The 21031-nt window shown below is 48.0% G+C and overlaps 1 protein-coding gene across 5 annotated transcripts in view; it reads right to left on the bottom strand.

The window, feature by feature from the left end:
- The window catches only part of ASTN2 (astrotactin 2), a gene marked incomplete at both ends in the record, with an annotated part of 976717 nt that extends 963354 nt beyond the window's left edge, over window positions 1-13363 (bottom strand). For 4 of the 5 annotated variants that reach the window (XM_080708335.1, XM_080708337.1, XM_080708336.1 and 1 more), the window contains one exon: window positions 12787-13279. In XM_080708335.1, the coding sequence (XP_080564461.1) occupies window positions 12787-13279 (493 nt within the window). Of the gene's footprint in view, window positions 1-12786 lie in introns of all 5 variants that reach the window. The other variant, XM_080708339.1, reaches the window with a different exon arrangement.
- Window positions 13364-21031: the final 7668 nt, after the last annotated feature.

Below are 21031 nucleotides of genomic sequence, written 5' to 3'. Positions count from 1 at the left end.
TTAGATTACAAGTGAGGCATCTTTAGCATAAATACTAGGCAAGTATTCATCATGTATCTGAAATTCAAGTTTAACTTCACATCCTATATTTTTATTTTTCATTATGGCAATTGTACCAGGGATTGCAGGCATTCAGAAAATATTGAATCTGATTCTCAGGGGAAAATAAGGCTTCCTGTAGGAGGTGACAGCCAAGTCAAGTGTCTGAGCTGGCCAGATAACAGAGGGATGTGGAAAGAGTTCTATGGAAAGAGAAGAGCATTCCAACTCCATCAGGACTGTGCCCTTTGCCCTCAGAAATCTGCAAATCTCTACTGAGGCTGGACCCTCAAATGGGAAAAGGAACATCATGTGAGGCTGAAGAGGTGTATGGGGCCCACTCCACAAAGATCTTCCAGAGACTTGCCAAGGCATCAGGACCCTTGCTCACCTGCAGCCCCCAGGTCCCACCCAGAGGTCTCAGCAGCCCTGGACTTAAGCACCTGCACTCTTCACTACTGAGTAACTAGCTCCTCTCTGATTAGGAGCTAACTTGAGGAAAGACTGAGCTACCTCATCCGGACCTTTCCTCTCTATAGATCCCAGGAACCCAGAAAGTTGCTGCTGGCTCTGAAACTCTTGGAAAGAGTCATCCAGGTACTCAGAGCCAAAGCAGCAAACCATGAGCATGCAGCCTCCCACAGAGACTCCCTGCAATGGAGCTCTGTCCATCTGCAAGGTGGTAGCAGGGCCAGGAAAAGCCACCTCTCCTTTTGCACCTGGCAGACCCTGGGCACTATCAGCTCTGAGCCAGCAGACCAGAGGTCTCCTTGTGCCTTTCCTTGTCGCCCCACCCCCTTTCCTCCTCCACCCACAGCCACCGCTGAAATGATTCCCCCAAATGCAGCTATTACTGTGACTGGAAATCTCTTTTCTGCTGATTCTGCTAATGGAAATGTTCCTTCCCTTTTCGGCTGCCTGCAGAGCCACTCGTGACTTCCCTGGGTGCCTGAGAGTAAGGCTTTGTCAGCCAGCCACCAGAGAGAGGAGAGCATGCCATCCTGCCCGCCACCCCCAACACCCACCTGCCTTAGACTGTCTCTAAGCGCTCCTCCATCCAAAGTGTCCTCAGACAACCCCGGAATTCCCTGCTCCCCCTCCTCCCCAGAACCAGCAGAGATCAATGGTCAATTCCATCCTTTTGTGCTTGGCTGAAGAGAGGAAGGCGGAGGGAGGGGAGGAGGCCTAAACTGAGTGAGCTGGAGAGAAAAGGGGGAGGGGAAAGGGAATGCACATTCATTATCTATTCATACCTCCACCTCCTTCCAAAAAAAGGATTCCCGGAGGCAAAGAGGCCCAGAATGCAGCCTGAGTGCCAGACAGCTGCCTAGGTGTTTTGTACACAGGGTCTCCATGAGGGTTTCATGGCCGAGGATAAGTAAAAATCGTGCACATTTCTGGGCACTGATTGAAATCTGCTTCAAGAAAAGCTCTCTAAGAGGAATTGTTACAGCAACCCAGAAAAGTGATTATTGCATTTCCTTCCCTCTATTGATTGACAAGCAGAGGCTCAGAGAAGTGGCCAATGTAAGTCTAAAGTTAGAAAGTGGCACATCCACACTGGGAGATTTGATCCTTTCCTTCTCTTGAGCTTTTGGTCCTCAGACCCTGCACGTGTTCCACTTCAGCACACTGCCTTTTAAAGGACCTGCGCTAGCTACTGGGTTTTGCTTTGGATGAGCTGTGGGACCTTGGAAAACACACTTGTGTTTGCTAAGTAACTGAGGGAGTTAGATGGATCTCAAAGGCATTATGTTACTCCTTCTAATATTCTGGCAAATTATATACTATTTATTTGGATTATTTCAGTATTGTATACAGAATATTATTTTGTACATATAACATGCACAACATTTTCAAGGTGAGAATGCAAAATTGGTGCAGTGCTGTTAAAGAGCACTAAGATGAAATAAAATTCAAACTCAGGGTTCAGTAGATGAGTGTTGGGGAAGGGCACCAGGCCAAAAAGGAGCTGCATCTCAGACAGCAGATGCCTGGACCATTACTCGAAAGAGAACATTGAGCTTATAGAAAATCCTGGAAGGAGAAGATCACAAGTCCCCTAGCATAATACTATGCATAGCATAAAGTGGGCAGACCCTAAGGGCTGGGAAAAGGAAGAGGAAGGAAAATAGAAGAAAAGGATGAGGGAGAGAGGAAGGAAGGAAGGAAGGAAGGGAAGAAACCAAGAAGGAATTTGCATGTCAAGTAGGTCTGAGCTAGCTAGAAGCTTCCAGAAAGTATGAGACAAAGCCTGGTGCTATTGGCAAAGCAATAAAGGAGCCTGCAAAGGGGTAGGAGCTAGAGATTCAGCTCCTGGCAGCACAGAAGAAAGGTGCTCAGTCCCATGGGCCTGTGAGGCTGTCACAACTGAAGTTCCCACTTGAGAAATGTCTGTAACTTCCTGGTAATGAGAAAAGGAAGAGATAAGAAGTGAAAGAGGTTGTCAAAAAGACGAGCACTCAGGAACACCTCTAGCTCTGCACTGCACACAAGGCAGAGAGTGCACAGGCGGTAGGACCAGTTACACCTAGGTTTGGACCAAATTTATCTGTGTAAGAGCTTTGTGATCTTGAGTATGTTTCTTACTTTCTCTGAGATCAATGTCTGTGGGCAACATAGAATGGACCATATTTGTCATTCAGCATTGTAGAAATGATACAACGAAAAAATAGATATGTCAGTATGGCACCTAGGACAGAGTAAATGTTCAAGAAATGGTCACAAATTTTCAGGATAAAAGTCACGTACCTTACACCAGGATGATAATGTCAGTTACCTTATTCCTCCCATCCCTGGTTGTCCAGCTGTCCTTCCCTAAAATGAAAGTAAGAAGCCCTAGAATCTGCATTAACAGACCTGCATCTGGCATCTGTCCCACTGCTAATTGTCTACAGTGACCTTGGCTTCCTCATCTTTGAATGGAAGTGTTTTGTTTAGCTAATGTCCTAAAATCCTTCCACTTCTGATATTGGGTGATTTCAGAGCCAGGGTGCATCATCTCCCCAAAATATCCAAGGCCTCTTTGTCTGACATGGTACACAGGATCTAATCCTTTATCTGGCTTCCACGCTACTCAAGGTAAGGTCTTCCCCAAGCCCAGCACTCTTTCCTCTAATCAAACTGATCTCACTACCCATCCTACAAATAAGAAGACAGAAGAAGGTAGAGGAAATGGCTATGAGAACTCAGAAAGGGAAAGCTCCATGTAAGAAGTGTCATGCAAGCTCATTCTCAATGGAAAAGTGGGATTTCAACACTTTTCCAGTTTTGCCCAGTGTGGATTCTGGGACAAAAATTTGCAAACTCATCATATCATGTATCTAAGATCTCCTGTACATTGTGATATGTCAAGCACAGGTGAGCCACTGCATCCCCAGACATGAAGAAGTCCACACAGGTATGTACAGAGCAGGAGAAGGTCTGATCTCGTTCCCCTCCAAGCCCCTATCTCTCTCCCCTAAACAGACTCCTGCAGGCCTTCCTGCTTCCATCCTGCTTTTCAGCAGAGCAGTCTTGAGTAATTCTTTTACAATGTAAGTCAGATCTTGGCACTCTTCTGCTTAAAATCCTGCAGAGCTCTCCACTGCACTGGAAGCCCCAACCTCGGTCATCTATGGCTTCTTGTGACTGGGCTCTGGGCTCTGGCCTCCCTCTGGCTTGCTCCACTCTGGCCCACCAGCCCACCTGCTGTCTCATGAGCAACCCAGGTGTGCTTCTGAGTAACATCTTGCTGGAGCTATTCTCTTCCTGGAATGTTCCTTTCCTAGGTATCTTCTTGGCCAACTCCTTCATTTCTGTTCAGTTTTTGTTCCAGATTCACATTTTCAATAAGTTCCTCCTCTCCTCCTATTTAGTATTAAAACTCATTTCAGAACTCCTGGTTCTTTTTTTTCCCCTCTGCTATTTGTTGACTATTTTGGTAGAATTTGTCATCTTTTCACATGCTATACAATTTACTTATGTTTATTGCTGTTGCTCTTGAACAATAACACACACACACACACACACACACACACACACACACGCACGCACGCATCCATGAATGTGTGCATACAGACACATGGGGATATGAGCTCTCTGAATGCAGGGGTCCTTCTCTTTTGTTCTCTGATGTATCCTAGGCACCTACAACAATGTCTGGAATCTAAGAGGTGGTCAGTCTTCTCAAGGGTCTGGCTGGATATTAACAGGATGGCCTTGATACTGAAGCCCAGAGTGTTCAGTGCTAGTGCAAAGAGGTCAGGGAAGGCTTTGAAGACAAGCTGACACTTGAAGTCAGTATTGGAAGGTGAAAAGAAAATTTCCCAGGGGATTTGGAGGGGAGTTACAGAATGAGGAGCCAGGTATAATATTACACACCTATAATCCCAGCACTTGAGATGCTGTAGCAGGAGGATGGTAAGTTCGAAGCCAGCCTCAGGAACTTAGTGAGACCTTGTCTTAAAATTTAAAAATAGCCAGATGTGGTGGCGCACGCTTGTAATCCCCACACTTGGGAGGCAAAGACAGGAGGATCACACAGTTTCGAAGCCAGCCGTGCTGGCTTAAGAGAGCCTGTTTCCAAATAAAAAAGTATAAAAATAGGTCTGGGAGTATAGCCCGGAAGTAGAAGGATTTCCAGGAACCCCAGTACCACCAATAAATAAATAAATAAATAAATAAATAAATAAATAAATAAATTTTAAAAATAAAAAAGGCTAACGATCTACTTTAGTATTAGAAAGTCCCAAGGTTAATATCCAGTATCACTATCACATACATACACACACATACATATACACCCATAGAAGGAAGGTTCTTAGTTTAGGACCCTCTGGAAGAATGGGATTATGGACTCTGTACTTCATCAGGGAGCCTGAACCTCAACCTAAGAACAATGAGGAACCATGATGAGGTGCATTAGATGTAGGTAGCCATTATCAGATTTGGCTTTAAATAAAATCATCATCAGTCTACAAATTCAGAGAACTGATTAAAGAAGATAAAACTAGGCATAGAAAAACAGTGAACTCTAGATGAAAAAGAAATCCTATAGAGGAGCAAACAAGACAACCTAAATGAGGGGATGGGAGGGGGGAAGAAGGAAATTCTCTAAAACACACCATGTACTTAAACATATTGAAGTCAACCACTAAGCCAAGCAAGCGAAAGAGGGATGGGGAGGGAATGGGGAGGGAACTGGGTAGGGGTTAAATCAGTGATGTGTACATGTATGTCCACACAAGTTTTTTTTTACCCCAATATGATGTATGAATATAATGCACCAATAAAAAATTTAAAAAAAGAAAAACAGTGAGCTGACTACTGAAATTGTGGAAGAGAGAAGTGTTGCTGAGCCCAAGAGAGGTGGCAGAAATGCAGATACCAAAGTGGTTCCCTCACATTGTTACCCCCTCAATCTGTTTCTTACATGTGATGCCCTAAAGAAATTCTGGCTTGTGGGCTGGGCTGCGTGTATGTGCCAGTGAGCCACTAAAGAAGCTACAAACAAAGTCTTGAATCTTCATGGTCTAGTCACCATCTGCCCTTTTTCCACTCAAAAGGGAGGTCTCTGGGCACAGTTGTTCGAAAGAACTACGGTTTGTAGAAAAGAGCCAGTGTGAGAAGAGAGCAAGTGCTAGAAAACAGAGCCAGCCCTGCCGCCTGCCTCCTCCTAGGGCAGAGTGGCTGTGCTCTCTGCTGCAAGGCAGAGAAACCTGCTCTCTCGCTCGCTATAGTTAATCTTCTGTTGCCACTAGCTGGTCAGTGTGAGAACTTGGGGAAGTATCAGCTCTATAAAGGATGCATCTCCCTAATGCTGTTCCACCCCAAGTTAACCCAAAGCTTCCTTTCCTTTCCTAGAAGAAAGCAAACTCCCTCTGCCCACCCCCAAAGGCAGCAAGAGGGAAAGAGATCAAGCTTCTTTCTCCCCCAGAGCCAAATCCATCAGCTCAGGTGTTGTGGAGGGATTGGAGCGGAATAGCTGGATACTTGGGCAGGGGAACATTCTTTTTTTCTGAGGAGGTCTTTCTCCTTAGATTTATTTAGGGTTTTTGTTTTTGTTTGTTTACTTGCTTGCTTTTTGGCAGGCAAGAGGAAAGAATGGTGCACTTATTTTGTTCAACCAAGTTGCAGACACTGAGGTGTGTTAAACCCTGTGCCTCATGCAAGAGGTTTAGCATGGTGACAGAAAAGTGTGATTTAAGGCCACTAGGCCTCAGTGTGAACTGCAGACACTCAGGTATGTTCTTTGGCCTGTCTGGACCTCAGTGCTACCACACTGAGTGGAATGGGTGTGTTTAATGCCCTTGGAAAACAGGATACTGGGAGCTCATCACAGTGGGCAGCTATGGTAATAGCTATGGGAAGCATCCAAGAGGCGATTGTCAGTCTCCATCCCCTGCCCCTGCACAGGTGTTGTGTTCATAGTCCACACTATCTGATTACAGACAAGGCCTAGAGTATGATAAAGCAAGGAGGTGAGAGGCTGGATTTAGGCTGCACATTAAAGTTATGGAATGTCCTTATGGTTCAAGGGCCCAGCACAGAAAAATCATCGACCTCTGGGTCACAGCAGGGCTTGGGCAGCTCCGCCATCTCCCTGGTGTCATTGACCCCTGCCCCTTTGCTGTTTCTGGACTGAACAGCTTTGCTGTTTCTGGACTAAATTTGTACCTCTCTAACAACTGAAACAAATCCTCCCTTCTCCCTGCCCCATTACCCACTCAGGAACATAGTGCTTTCTGAGTGCAGACAATGCATTTCTCTCTGGCCTGAGTATTAAATAGGTTTCATCAGCTTCCAGCAGGCAAGAGATGGGGTGGGGTAGGGAGTGAGGGAAGAGAGTGGAAAAAAGAAGACTACATCAGGGATCACTGATCACTAAATGCCTCACCCCCATTTCAGGTACTCCTTTGCAATGTTCAAGAAACCTGGGGCATCATAGCAGAATGGGACCTTCAAGTCTGAGTGGTAGCCAAATACTTCCCTTAACAATAAGGGACCTGGAATCCAAATGAGAAAAGTATGTACATTATCTTTTTGGGGGTAGAAACCGGGAATAAAATCCAGGGGAAATCAACCTCCAAGCTACACCCCCTGCCCTATTTTTTATTCTTATTTTGAAAGAGGGTCTCACTAAGTTGCGGAGGGCCTCACTAAGTAGCTAAGGCTGTCCGCAAACCGTGATCCTCCGGTCTCAGCTGTACATTGCTTTAATCCTAGCTTCATCTTCCTCTTCTGCATCCTGAAATCTTTTCTCACACAACAGCCAACACTGGAACTGATATTGATGAATACTCTGTGGCCAGAAATCCCTACAAAAGACACAGCTTACTACAATCTGTAAACATTTTTCTTCCCTCTGTAAGACAGGTGTCAACCTTCAGAATCCAAAGCCAAAAATAAAAAAGGACGCATGACCCAAATGTCTTACAGGGCTTGAGCCCCTTCTCCCAGTGCCTACCACCGAGTTGCTAGTCTCTGCATGAACCCTGTCTCTGGTGCGCATCTTACCACCATAAGAGTCAGCACACTAGGTTGCTGGACAGCTCCGCAGGGCACACTCCCCTGGAAGGCTCAGTTCTATCTGCTTTGTATTTGCACCCTTTGAACAATCCTTAAATCAGACCTCCTTCTGCGCGCGCGCGCACACACACACACACACACACACACACACACACTCCTCATCATGTGCTGACATCTGCAGGAAGCTTCTCCAGCACTTCCCGTTTGCTCTGGCCAGGTGCTGGCCCCTCGCTCCTTCCAAAGGCTTTTTTCTTTGAATATCCATTTTATTTGTATTTTCAGGCACCTTTGCTGGACTTTCCACATTGGCCTTTCAGATCATATTTTCCTCTTCCACTCAGGCCAACCAGCTCCTTGAAAGAGCATCCTTTGGGGACAGACCACTAGGACACTGCCAGACCTACTTAAGCAGCTGCATTTAAAGGCAGACTCCAAAGTGGCTTTTCCTTCCTAACACTCCCTTCCCCGGATACAGGGCACACTCCTCTCCCATTGGTTTTCCAATGGCAAAGCAAATGATTAAGTGATGTTAACAATGAGTAGTTCAATATTGCTCCTCTTTTCCCCTTTGCTGAATCAAGGTGAGTGGTCGCAGTCTGACTTGGCCACTATCAACCACAGGAAAAAGGCTGGCATTTCCCTACCTGTGAGCATGAAAGCTAAATCCACAAGCAGACTCTGGGGCTGCCTGGGGGTAAATGAGGACTGAGTGACGGGCAGGTTCACCTCAGGAGCCCTGCGCTGGCAGTTGCTCCTATTCAAAGCCTTTCTTTTCAATCTATCCTTCCCAACACCCCCATGTTACTGGCAAAGGGAAACAGACAGTAAGAAGCAAGAGGAGTGAGTTGGAGCTGCAGAACAGGTCAGGGCACTTCAGGTGCACAGAATCTTTACACCAAAGGATTATTTTAGGGCTCATCTACCCACTCATTTTACGGCATGAAGAACTGAAGCTCCGGGGGATAAATGACTTGTTCAAGGTCACAGTGAGCCAGGGTGGAGATTTCCAGATCCTAACCAACATTAAGCTCCCAAGCTGCTTTTAACATTCCATTTCTCAAATATCCTGTTAAAGCCATCAGCTGGGTGGGGTGGTGCACACCTCTAATCCCAGCACTTGCAAGTCTGAGGCAGAAGAATTGCGGTCTGAGACCAGCCTCAGTAACTTAGCAAAACACTGATGTAAGATAAGAAGGACTGGGTGTGCAGCTCAGAGATAGAATGTTTCTGGGTTCAAACTCCATTGCCAAAGAAAAAGAAAAAAAAAAAAAATCAACACCTAGCCCAGGTCCTTTCTTATCCAAAGAGTATCCCCCATCCTCTCCAAGTCTACAGAGATATTTTTCTCTTCTGATGTCACAGAAGGTATTATCTCTGTCGCTCCTTAGCATCATCGGGTAGAATGTCCTCAGATAATCATGTGCCCTGGAACTTTGAGCTAGCAGCGTCTTTGGAGGTCATTTAACTCATGAAACACTTTTGTGCCATCTTTCCTCAGCAGCTTACCAATGTAGTGGGAGATCATTTGAAGGAAGGAATCTTCTTGGACAGGAGGGTTTTGGGGGTTACAATCAGGGGCATTCTACTTCTAAGCTACACCCTCAGCCCTTTTTAATTTGGAAACAGAGTCTTACTAAGTAGCTAAATTGCTGAGGCTGGCTTTGAACCTGCGATCCTCTTGTCTCAGATTCCCAAGTTCTGAGATGACAGGCATACACACCACCATCACGCCCAGCCTGGAGAAATGTTCTTAATGATTGGCCATGACGTTTTGCTCAGTACCACACCCTCATAAATAGCACATTTGTTTCAGAATGACAAATTGGCTTCTTCCAACAATGTTGGCGTCCAGAAGGCTGGGAGTCCAGTTCTAGATATATCACATACTCACAGAGTGACTTTGGACTAGGTACTTGACCTCTAACAATTCTCCCTATTCTGTCAAATGGGAATAACAATAGTGCCCACTCTTTATATTGTATGTGAATTAATAATACAAGGCAAGAGTAAAACTCTGAGTACCACATTAAAGATTCAAAAACTACTTGCTATTCCTTGATCACTTTCAGGGAAATTCACTTTGTCAATGTCATTGACTTATAATCAGATTCTAAAGAAGAGGCCCAGGCACAGACACTGGGGGATCTTTCACGTCTGAGGAAACTTCCATTTTATGGGGAAGAAAAAGAAGAGGCCTGAAGAAAAGTCCATTCCAGTCAAGACATTACCAATACTGTCCAATCACTCAATCAAGAAGCAGAATGGAGTGAGGCATGACCCAGCAGGGAGGTCACTTTGTTGAATGGGGATGGCAGGCAGTTTGTGCAAAATTATCTTGAGGACTGCCAACTACATTTAGGGTAAAATAGAAAGTCTACCTTCTGTTTGTTTGTTTGTTTGTTTGTTTTCCCCCCTTTAATGCCAGAGATGTTTTACCAACAACAACTCTGGAACCAAGACCCAAATCATGGCAGAAAGCCTTTGGCAGACACCATCCCCCCCTAGTGGTGGCTCCACGCTCCCCACTACTGGCAGGGTTTGGGCCTCAACTTTGCATACCCAGCTGCTGCACCTGGCCATCTCTGAATTCCCAGAATTGATCAATTAGTAGTCAAAGTCTTGCCTAAGTCTCCAGAGATCTACAATAGGCAGGGTGTTGAAAAGGGCTGCCTTGGGGCCTGGGGAAAGAGATGGTCCTAATGTACTACCTCCCCCTAGGGCCACCACCAGCCCTCCCAGCCAGCCAGCCTGGCCCTCCAAGAGCTCATTGTGCACTCCGTGTTTACATGCAAACAGAGGAAGACCAACACAAATAAAAAACCCACGTCTCCCTACACAGTTCCTGCTATACCCTGCCATCTGGTGACTACCTCTGCTAGCCAAATCCCAGTCGGGAGCGCTGGAGCTGCCAGTCCAGGGCGCTGGGGGGAGGAGGAGGAGGTGGGAACCCAATCCCTGCATGAGCCCTAAGGGCTCAGCGCTGCCAAGGAGAAGCACCTGGCCGCTCCACGGGGCAGACTGTCCCCAGCTGCCAGACTCAGCGGCTTTGCGTCAGAGAAAGCAGCAGAAGGCAGTATGCAAAGGGCTCCAGGGACTCTCAAGCTGACACATGGGTCCCAGCTGATTTAAGACTTCCAGTTCTTCACGCAGCTCATTCAGGGTTCCCAGGCACCCATCCCCTTGAACACCAAGTTGAAAATGGCGAAGGCTGCCCTCCAAGAACTTCAGGGCCGCTACAGCTGTTTGGAGCACGTCCTCCACATCTTTGAGGAACTGGAATGCTCTGGGTTTCTCACTGCCAAGACAGGCCATGCTCAGGGACAATCCCCCCCCCCCCTTTGAAGGGCTATTTAGGGGGATTTCCAACATGGGCTCTCAAGGCATCCCGGGATAGAGAGGTCTGAGGGATGGAGGGAGAAGGGAAGGAGTGGAAGTGACTGAGACTTTAAGGCTATCTTCTGTGTCCCCCACCCTTGCCCTGCATCCCAGTAGGAGCTACCTGGGTGGCCGAGGTTAGACCAGGGCCCTAAAGAACTCCACCTCCAACCCAAGTCCCTTTCTTTGACATGGGCAGGTGCACATGGGAAGGGCTACTGGTGCATGTGTGCGTGTTGTGTATACTTGTGTGTGTGTGTGTGTGTGTGTGTGTGTGTGTGTGTGCGCGCGCGCGCGCGCGCGCGCGAGAGCACGCGCCTGTGTGCTGTATGTGCGTCTCAAGCCAGATGCGCCACCGCGGGAAGTCCCCCGGGAACCTGCAAAGCTCCCTCCTAGCCTCCCAGAAAGCTCCGCACTCTCAGGTTACAGCCAGCCGGGAGCGCCCTGGGGCCCGACACCCCCAGGCTCCAGCTCCAACCCGGAGAGGGCCTAGCACTCGCTCAAATCCCCAGAGGCCGCGGGCATAAGAGAGGAAGAGGGGGTGTGTTACACAACCCACTTAAAATACCAGGGCTCCCTGGAGAGTAGAGTCTAGTCCAAGGGTTACTCTGCAGGGCTTCTCGGGAGAGCTAGGAGTTAAGCTCAGAGGTGCAGGCTGGGACCCAAAGGGCGCTGACCACTAAGGCCCGTCACCCCGCTATGCCGAAGCCTGGATCCCGCGAACACTGGGACCCGGGTAAGCAGAGCTCCGAGCCGGGGGCCAGCCCCCCCGCCCCCCCCCCCGCGCACTCCCCGCGCCTCCCAGGCACTGTCGTTGGCCAGACTCCGACAACCAATCGGGCCCCTGGCCCCCAAGAGGGGAGGGGAGAGCGAGAGAGCTGCGAGTGCGGGAGAGCGGAGGGGAACAACATTTTTGTAAACGCTCTCCGAGATAATTAAGCTATCAATTACCCGGGTGGGAAATCAGCTTCGCTTCCCACAGCTCCACGGAAGGGCCGACTCCTCCGGGATTCGCGCCGGGAATCAGCAGGCAAGCAAGCTGCTGGCGAACTTTCTGATTAACTTTTCCGTTGGAGCCCCCTACCCCCCCACCCCCGTTCCCGCTCCTCTCCCTAGTCTTGCCTTTAAGTTATTATTATTAGCCCCGGGAGCGAGCAGCGAGGACAAACAGACTCTCTACTCTGAATGAAGGGGGGGGGGGCAGAGACAGTACAGAGACGGTGGAGGAAGAGTACCAAAGTGCAGACCCTGTACTCAGAATCCCAGTGCTCAGACAACACGCAATCGACCCCAGCCCCATTTCACAGAAGGTCAAAACTGAGGCTGCGAGAGGCGAAACGACTTAGCCAAGGTCACCAGCCCACACGGAAGCAGAGCTTCTGCGGGCTGGGTCTTTAAATGTGGGGCCACGGCGCTCAGATTCTCAGGGAAATGTCTCTGGAAGGGCAGAACCCACCAACTCCGGGGCGAGAGCGAGGGGGCGGTAGCCATGGGAGTCCAGCGGCCCGGCTGGAGAAGCAGTGTGAAGCTTGAGTGTGGACAGGTTTCAGAGAAGGGTCTGCCACGGCCCCTGGTCGGAGTACACCCAGCGATTTGGGTCTCCGGCGTCTGGAATCGATGGGGCAGAGATCAACACACGGACCCAGAGGCAATGAGACAGGTCCCCACTGCGGGAGCGCTGGCACGCCCCCAGGCTCCCCTCGCGCGCTCTCCGGGACCTCTGGCCCCTCGCTCCTGCCAACCACCTGTGCGCCCTGGGGCCCCTCGGCCTGGGTGGGGATCCCCAGGGCGCCCCGCCCGTCTGGCCTCACTTGGGGGCTGAGGGTTTCTGGGGATCCCGTGGGTGCCGGCGCCTAGGCTTACCCAGAGTGAAGAAGGGCAGCTCGGTGTTGTCCAGGTCATCTTGCACAGCGATGCGCCCCGGCAGCTCGTTACGCACAAAGAGCAAGAGACGCGACTCGGCGGCTGTGCCGGTGGAGCCGGTGGAGCTGGGGGACGCGGCGGCGGCGGCGGCTCCGGCCCCGGTCCCGGCCCCAGCCCCAGCCCCGGCCCCGGTCCCGGTCCCGGCCCCGGCCCCGGCGCGGGCGCCGCTCCAGCCGATGTCGCTCTCCCGCAGGGCGGGCAGCGTGGACACCGTGACGGTCTTGAGCCGGCACGGGCTGTCGGGCTCCCGCGAGGCGGCGGCGGTGGCGCCGGCCAGCATCGGCGGCGGCATCAGAAGCAGGAGCAGCAGCGGCAGCAGCCACGGTGGCGGCGGCGGCGGCGGCGGCCCCGGGTGGAAGCCGAGTCTCGACCGCCCCGGGAGCCCCAAGCCGGGGCCGGGGCCGGGGCTACGCCGGGCGCCGGCGGCAGCCATAGCGGGAGGGGCTGCGGTGCTGCGGACGGCGGCGGTGGCGAAGCAGGAGGACGAGGAAGCAGCGGCGGAGACCACGGATGCCCAAGCGAAGCAGGACGCCTGAGCTGAGCAGCAGAGAGAGCCGCTAGCCAGCGGCCCCCAGCTCCGGGCTCCGCCTCCCGATCGGTCCCCGCCCGCCCCCACCCCCTGCGCCGCCTCCCCGGCCCCGCCGCCCACCCCTCTTCCCCGGCTCCCCGGTGGACCCCAAGCGGGCGTTTCGGAGGCTCCGCCCGGCCTCGTGCAAGTCCCAGACGCTCCCTCCCCTTTCCCAGGATCCCCCAATGCCAGTCCTCGCAGCGTTCCTCAGCCCCAACACCCCTCTCCACAAATGCTACCACTTAAGGCTCCTCTTCTCTAACTGCCTCCCCCCAGCGCTCAATCCAGCTCCCTCGCTCCACCTCCCCCTTGGCTCAAACCAAAATCTATACCTGGGCGCCTGGACCCAGCCTTGCCAAGGCCCGGCAATCCTGGGGATGCAGCGGTCCCTGAAGGGCCAAGACTTAACTTTGCCTTCGCTTTAGGCCAAGGACAAGCCCTGTCTTCAATCCCCTACCCTCTTTTCTGGTCCCTAGAATAAGTTCCTGTGGCCCCAGAGCCCCCTCCCCACCCACTTGCTAGCAAAGCTCGTGCATTTCTTCTGCTGCTCCCAAGACCCCACCTCACCCTGCATTGGGGTGTCTGGGGTTGCACCAACTGCTGGTGAACCTGGAGGCTTCGGACTCCACCCTTTAGTACAGCCCCAGCCTCAGAGCCCCCAGCCAGTCTTCTGAGCCCCCTGGCTGCAGCCCTGTGGGGCGGCCCACTCACACAGCACTTTTTATTTTGGATCCCTGCTTCCAGCCTGGAGCGGCTCTACTTAGCTGCTTCTTAGCTCTGTGTGAAATTCCTGGAAAGGGTACTAGGTAGAGACCCAGTACTCTGGGCTCTTGGCTCCCCTGGCTTCCAGATGCTCCACCCAAACCCCAGAGGAAGGGGCTGCTCATCAGTTCTCCCCAGCAGTCACCTGTCCTAAATTCGAGTGGAGCTGCAAGACTGGGTCCTGAAGGACATCACCCTTTGGCCAAAGGCTGACTGTAGCTCTGACCTACATACCTCAGACCCTCCAAGGAGGGTTCACAGGGTCCACAACGTGTGCACTCTCCTTCCCCTCACCCTTTCTGTTCTTCTTGCCTCTCTCTGTTCTTTCATCTCTCTGCTCATTTCCTTCTTCCTCGTCCTGACTTTAATCTTATAAATGCTTCCTCCCTATAATTTGTGAGCCATTTCCCATCTCAGTCTAGTTTGCCCATCTGCACCTTTTGTGCAATCTCTGTGCATTAACTGTTCTCTTCTTAGCTCTTCCTTCCTTGGCCTCTTTTCTCTTCACTCTCTGAACAACCCTGCCTGTGCAATGCTCTTTCCTTCTCCTATCACATTAATTTTACCTTTTTATTTATGAATTTGGATAAAGGCAGAGTACTGAAAATAAGGGGAGGGGGAAATCTGTCAGTGACTTTGGACTTCATAGTATGTGTTAAACATTCTTTAAGTGCAAGGCATGTACATACACATGTTAACTTTGGTACACAATGATAATCCAGTGAGATCGGCCTTATGATTCCCATTTTCCATAGGAAGAAACTGAGATCAGAAGGTGAGCGAGGTGAAGAGTCTCTCCAAGGTCACATGGCTCAGGTGCTCAAGAGCTGAGATTTGAACTCCAGGCTTCAAAGCCTGGTCTGTTGCTACTAAATCACACTGTCCTCCCTGACCTTGGAAAAGCCCACCTGTCAAAGATGCTATGAAAAGCAAATCTACCTGAGAGCAGAGCTTTGTAAGGTGTGATTCTCAGTTTACTAATCTTTGAACATAAGAGGTGCGGGAACCTGAGGGGAGGGAATCTGGCCTTTCAAGTCTTCTGATTCTAAACTGTCTCCTGCTTCTCTGATGCCTGTTCCAGTTCATTTACTCCTCCAAAATATGTCACCCTGTCTCCCTCAGTCTCTCCTTTGTACCCTTACAATCCGCCACTATCCTCCACCATGGGGCTTTCTGATTTTCTATGCCCCTTTCTTCAAATATGCTGACATAGTCCATTTATAGAAGTGCACACCAGGAAAAAAGGGCTCCCTTATGTAAGGCCGGGTCTATGCAAGTCCTTCATGGACCTCTGGTACAAAGGCCTGTCAAATGAGACCAACACTTTCATTCATTCATTCATTCATCAACAAATATCCCACCGGGCACTCTATGCCGAAGCAGAGATGGATAAACACAGCAACTGCCCTTGGAAAGCTTAAAATGATGGAGTATGGTGATGAGGTGGGCACAAAAATATCTCAGGTGCCAGGCAGGCAGGAAGATGTGTTATCACTGTGAGATCTGATGTGACTTCTGCTTGGAGAAATCAAAGAAAGCTTCCTAGCGGTGGTGACATTGGATTTGAGCCATAAACAAACACTAGCAAAGGGTAGGCATACCAGGTTAAAGCTGGAATTTGATACTTTTCATAACTGCTTAGCATTTGAATGAATCTTTTTCCTACATGAGAGGGGGCTTCATCCTCTGAAGCACAACCTCCCTTCCCATGGTAAAAATTAAAATGTCTAGATATTTTATCAGCATCCCTCTTGCCCTCATGCTTGATCACATGATGCAGACTTCAATCAGAGTTACTCCAGATGCTAAGAAGAAAGCTGGAACCAGGCAGAATCCCTTTAGTGCCCAAGTGGTAACATTTGGGGCCAGTACATCCAGGTTTCAGTGCTAGTAGAAATGATTCTAACTGCTTGGAGCCCAGTATCATCCGGGTCAGCCTTGTGCCCCATGAATGATGCCTGGTTGCCATTAGCACTTTTTACACCTGTCCAGTTCTGAGAGTTCTGTGCCACTATTTGGATTGATCTCCCCCCATGGAATCTAAGCCCAGGTCTCAATTTCCTGAATTCTGGATTATTTGGTAACTGAAATGCTTCGCATTGGTTTCTGCTGCTTGCAATTAAGACCCCTGCCTAAGAACCCAGAATGTGGAAACAGGTGGAGCGGCAGCAAGGGCAAAGCTCATGGTGGGAGATGGAGGAAGTGCAGTGAGGGAGAGAGGGAGTCAGAAGACAAGTCTGAAAAGGCCGGCAAGGCAAGGCAAGGAGTACCAAGCTGAAGTAGCAGGCAGTGCCTACTATGGATGACCATAGAGAAAGAACTCATTGTTCTGAATATATGTTCTGTGGCTTCAGAACTTTATGTAGCATATCAGTCAATAATGATAGCAATTCCTGCCTTGTGGTGGTTGTGAGGTGTAAGAAATAACTAGGCAGAGCACCTAACACATCGTGGGTGCTTGTTTTAGTCGTCGTTCTGTTGCTATGACAAAATACCAGAGGAAATCAACACAAAGGAGGAAAGGAAGATGCACTTTGGTTCCAGTACATAGCTGGCTGATTTCGATCCTTTTAGGCCTGTGGAGAGGCAGAACATCATGGCAGGAAGCATGTGATGTAGCAAGCCTGCTTACCTCAAAGCCCCTCTCCCATTAAGCTTTAAATCCATAAAAGGGCTAATGTATTCATGAGGTCAAAAACGTCTCAGTCCAGTGACCTTTCAAAGGCCTCACCTCAGAGCACTGTTGCATCACAGACTGCATCTTCCACACATGAGCTTTGGAGGGGCATTTAAAATCCAAACTCTAACAGCACTCAATAAATTCTAACTACTACTCTGATATATGATCCCAATAACATCTGTCCTAAGAATTGTCCCATTTGAGAGATGTGAAATCTGAGGTTCAGGGAAGACAAGAAATATGAATTTGATCATGCAGTTACCAAGTGACTCCAAAATCTCATTCTGTCTGCCACAGCATGACATTGCTTATACCCAATCTGCCACACACTTTCCCAATATGAGATAACTACCCTCCTCGTGCTCTAATCCCCCGCCCTGTGGGCAATGGTCACCACTTCTTTCCCTCTGACTCTTACTTCCCCTCTCCTTTCGTCTCTTCATTCAGTTACAATTCATCATTGATTTAATTAGTTATATTTCATTATTGATTTATTTTATTTTCCTCTGGGGCCCCCTGTATCTCCATCTCTGATTCCACTGATCTGAAATTCCTTTTCATTGTAACTCCTTTCCACTCTTCCCAGAAAATGCTTCCTCTTGCTTCAGCTTTTATAGTTCATAGTTGCCTTTCTGGGGAGTTTTGTGATTTTTTTCACCCTTGGCCATAATCTATTCTGTTTTATAAAATTCCTTCTATTCAGACCATGTGAATAAGGCAGACTCATTGGGAAAGCAGGGGCTGGGGAGTCACACAAGCTTTGGTTTAGATAGTCCCTTTGCTATTTACCTACTGGGTCAGGTCACCTAATAGCACCTACTAGACCTTTTGTTTTCTCATTTGCGAAATGGGCAAAGTAATACCCAGTTCTCGGGGTTATTATGGGAATTAAATGAGACCAGGCGTATGAAACTGTCTGGCTCCCATGAGGATCTCATTAATGTTATAAGTAAATCCAATCATCTTATGGTATCTCACCTGCTGTTTTCTCCAGCCTCCCTTTACAGGATCACCACCTTCCTTCATTTACTTTAAGCCATCCTGATCCCTTTTCTGCTCCTGGAATATTTCAAGCTCTTTTGACCCCAGCATATTTACACAGCACCCCCGCCCCGCCTGCACAGAATCCCCTCCACAGTCACCTACTTATCTTTCGCTCTCTATCCATGCAACTAATGTAGCAGTTTGCCTAAGACGACCACTCAGGCAATCTATCCGCCTCTCTGTCTTCTCCAGTCTGTATTCCCATATCTTCTTACAGGTGTAATTGCACTAACTCCATATTTTAATAACTATCCATTTATTATCCCATTTTCCCAGCTAGGCTTGGCGCACTGAGGTATCAAAGACCAAGTGTGTACTAGTCACCAAAGTGAGCACAAGCTAGTTCAGTAACTGACAAAGGGTAGAGACACAGGTGAAGTAATTCACCAGTGAATGATCACGTGGTTGTTGATGTCAGTCTAAGACACACTGTACTAGTCACTAGCCACACTTCTGCTGAGAATAAAACAGACCATCCTTTCCAGTTCTTCAAAAGAAACACCCCGCCGGGCTTGGTGGCACACGCTTGTAATCCCCACACTTGGGAGGTGGAGACAGGAGGATCACACAGGTTCGAGGCCAGCCGCGCTGGCTTAAGGGACCCTGTTTCCAAATGAAAATATTAAAAAAAAAGGTCTGGGAGTGTAGCCCAGAGGTAGAAGGGCTTCCAGGAACCCCAGTACCACAAAAAATAAAAATAAAAATAAAAAAAGAAACACCCATCCTGTCTTCTGTTTATCCATTCCTCCCTCCCTTCTTCCTTCTTTTTCCTATCACTTTTTCCTCCCGTCCATCTCAATTTTACAGGGTTCAACTAACTTTTTTAACAGTCTTTCTTCCTTGAGCCTCTAGACGATCACTAGAGCACAAATAATCTCTGTTCAGGACCAGAGAGTGCTACCTTGGGCTCCATCTCTACTCTTATCAGAACCCAATCTCCCATCAATCCTCTTTGTGTCCAAGGATCTCCACCATTTGTTTTCTGGTGTTTCAATCATTGCCTTTTCTGTATCTCACACAGTTCTGGTTCTTTTAATCCTGCTTAGCTCTCCCCAGCATGTTGAGTCCATTCATCGCTCTACACATCCTGTTTCCTTCCCTTCACTTCAGCCTCCTTCCCTGGACCCCAGACATTCTTTTGCCCTTTGTGCTATGGGCCCTTCAGTAACGTGACCTATGCTGAACCCAGTTCCATAAGCTGGTGCATGATCAATGAGAAGATTACGGTGAATCTTTGTCCTTTTATTGCGGCTTGATCCAAAATAGATCACTATAAATATCCCTATCATTGCTATCTTTGACTCCTGCATTCTTCCAGTGATAGAAGTTCAGATTCTCATCTCTACCACTTAGGAGCTGGCTAATTTTTGGAGGTGAGACTCATAACTTCTCTTAACCTTAATTTTCTTACCTGCAGGTGAAGGTAATGGTAAAGCTGAATGTAGATTGAATGAATTCTATCTGATGCTGTCTGGTGCATAGTAGGCCATCAATGATAGTAATAGTAGCTGTTTTATACCTCCACATAAATATTTATTTGGTCCTGCTATGACCTCTGTCTCATCATTTTAATCTCTTCGTTTCTCATTTCCATTTTTCAGAACATTTCCACTAGGTCTCATTTAGAGCAAACTTTTACCATTGTCTCTAACTTTTCTATTGTGAAAAATGAGGGATTATTTTAATCACCGTTGTCATTATTCATTTCTACCTGCATCTGTTTGACTGATTTCTGCTTCAACCCAGTACTTCTCTGACTCCTTCCCTTAACAATTCTCAAATTTATTATCTTTTTTCCCTCCATCTCATGCCTCCCACTACCTCTTGCTTTCCCTGTCCTTGGTCCTTTAAATCAACCCCTACTTGCTCTGTGATTTTCTACAGCCCTTTCATATCCTTCTTACAGTCAAAATCCTCACGATGCTCCTTAAAAGTCTCTCTTTCGTCATTCATCCTTGTGCATTTTCTTTTGCAAGTTTCACTCATCTTTAATTCATCCCATCACTCATTTGCGTGTACCCAAATCTCTGTATCTCTTTGCCTACTAAATCATTTAATGTAGTCATGTTGTCTTCCCCCTTTGTTACACCGATCATCTTTCATCATTAACAAGTGTTAATGAGTAATGTTCTTTTGAACCTCTTCTTTCAAATCTTAATACTGATGCATTTTCAATCCTCTTTCTGGGTACCACTGACTTGTCCTTTCTAGAATCTTTTCTCTCTAGGACACTGCTTTAGTAAGGAAGGGAAGGGGTAAAAAAACAAATAAACCAAAAGGCCTGCAGCCTGCAGTATCTGCTTTGTATTTATTTGAGCTGAACTGCTAACCTGGTACATTTGAATGGATATTACTGATGAAAAATGTAAGCTTTATTCTCTGCTATACAGCACTGGGCCATTTTCCTTTTACCACACATTATTCTATTCTGAACTGGTGGAGACAATCTCAGCAGAGAGCTGCTGTTTCTATAACATTTACTGGATGCCTACTATGTGATAGAAACAAAACTACATTTTGTTTTTCTTATAGACTTCTCACAAAAAGTCTGTGAATTGGGAATTTTTAATCTCTGCTTTACATATGAGGCATTGGTAACACATAGAAAATGTATGGCCCAAAAGACCTGGGTAATTTATATTGAATAAAATTCTTTTAACTTTTGGGGACAGAGATGGCATGCTGTAAGAGTTAAAGATGTCATACTGAGGCAGGTGTGATGGCACACGCTTTTAATCCTATTACTTGAGAAGCTGAGACAGAAAGATTGAAGGTTCAAGGCCAGCCTCAGCTACTTAGGCCATCTGCCACTTAGTGAGACCCTGTTTCAAAACAAAGAATAAAAAATAGGGCTGGAGGTGGAGTTTGGACCTTCAATACCCTGTACCTCAAAAAAGTCACATTTTTTTCTAACAGTGATAATGACAACAACTTTTGCAGGAGTGTTATTTAATATTTGTCTTCCCTGCTAAATTACAGTTTCCATGAGAGCAAGATTTCTATTATTCTTGTTCTCTGCTGCCTGATATGTCACAGACCATCAATGATGATTTTTGAATAGATAAATGAATGCAGGTTACAAACACAGGTTGGAAACACAATTTCCTATATAAGAAAACAATAATTTGGAA

The sequence above is a fragment of the Muscardinus avellanarius genome, assembly GCF_963383645.1.
Source record: "Muscardinus avellanarius genome assembly, chromosome: 13".
In the NCBI taxonomy this organism is placed as follows: domain Eukaryota; kingdom Metazoa; phylum Chordata; class Mammalia; order Rodentia; family Gliridae; genus Muscardinus; species Muscardinus avellanarius.
Note: the sequence above shows the minus strand (reverse complement) of the source record. Positions and strands in the feature narration are given on the sequence as shown.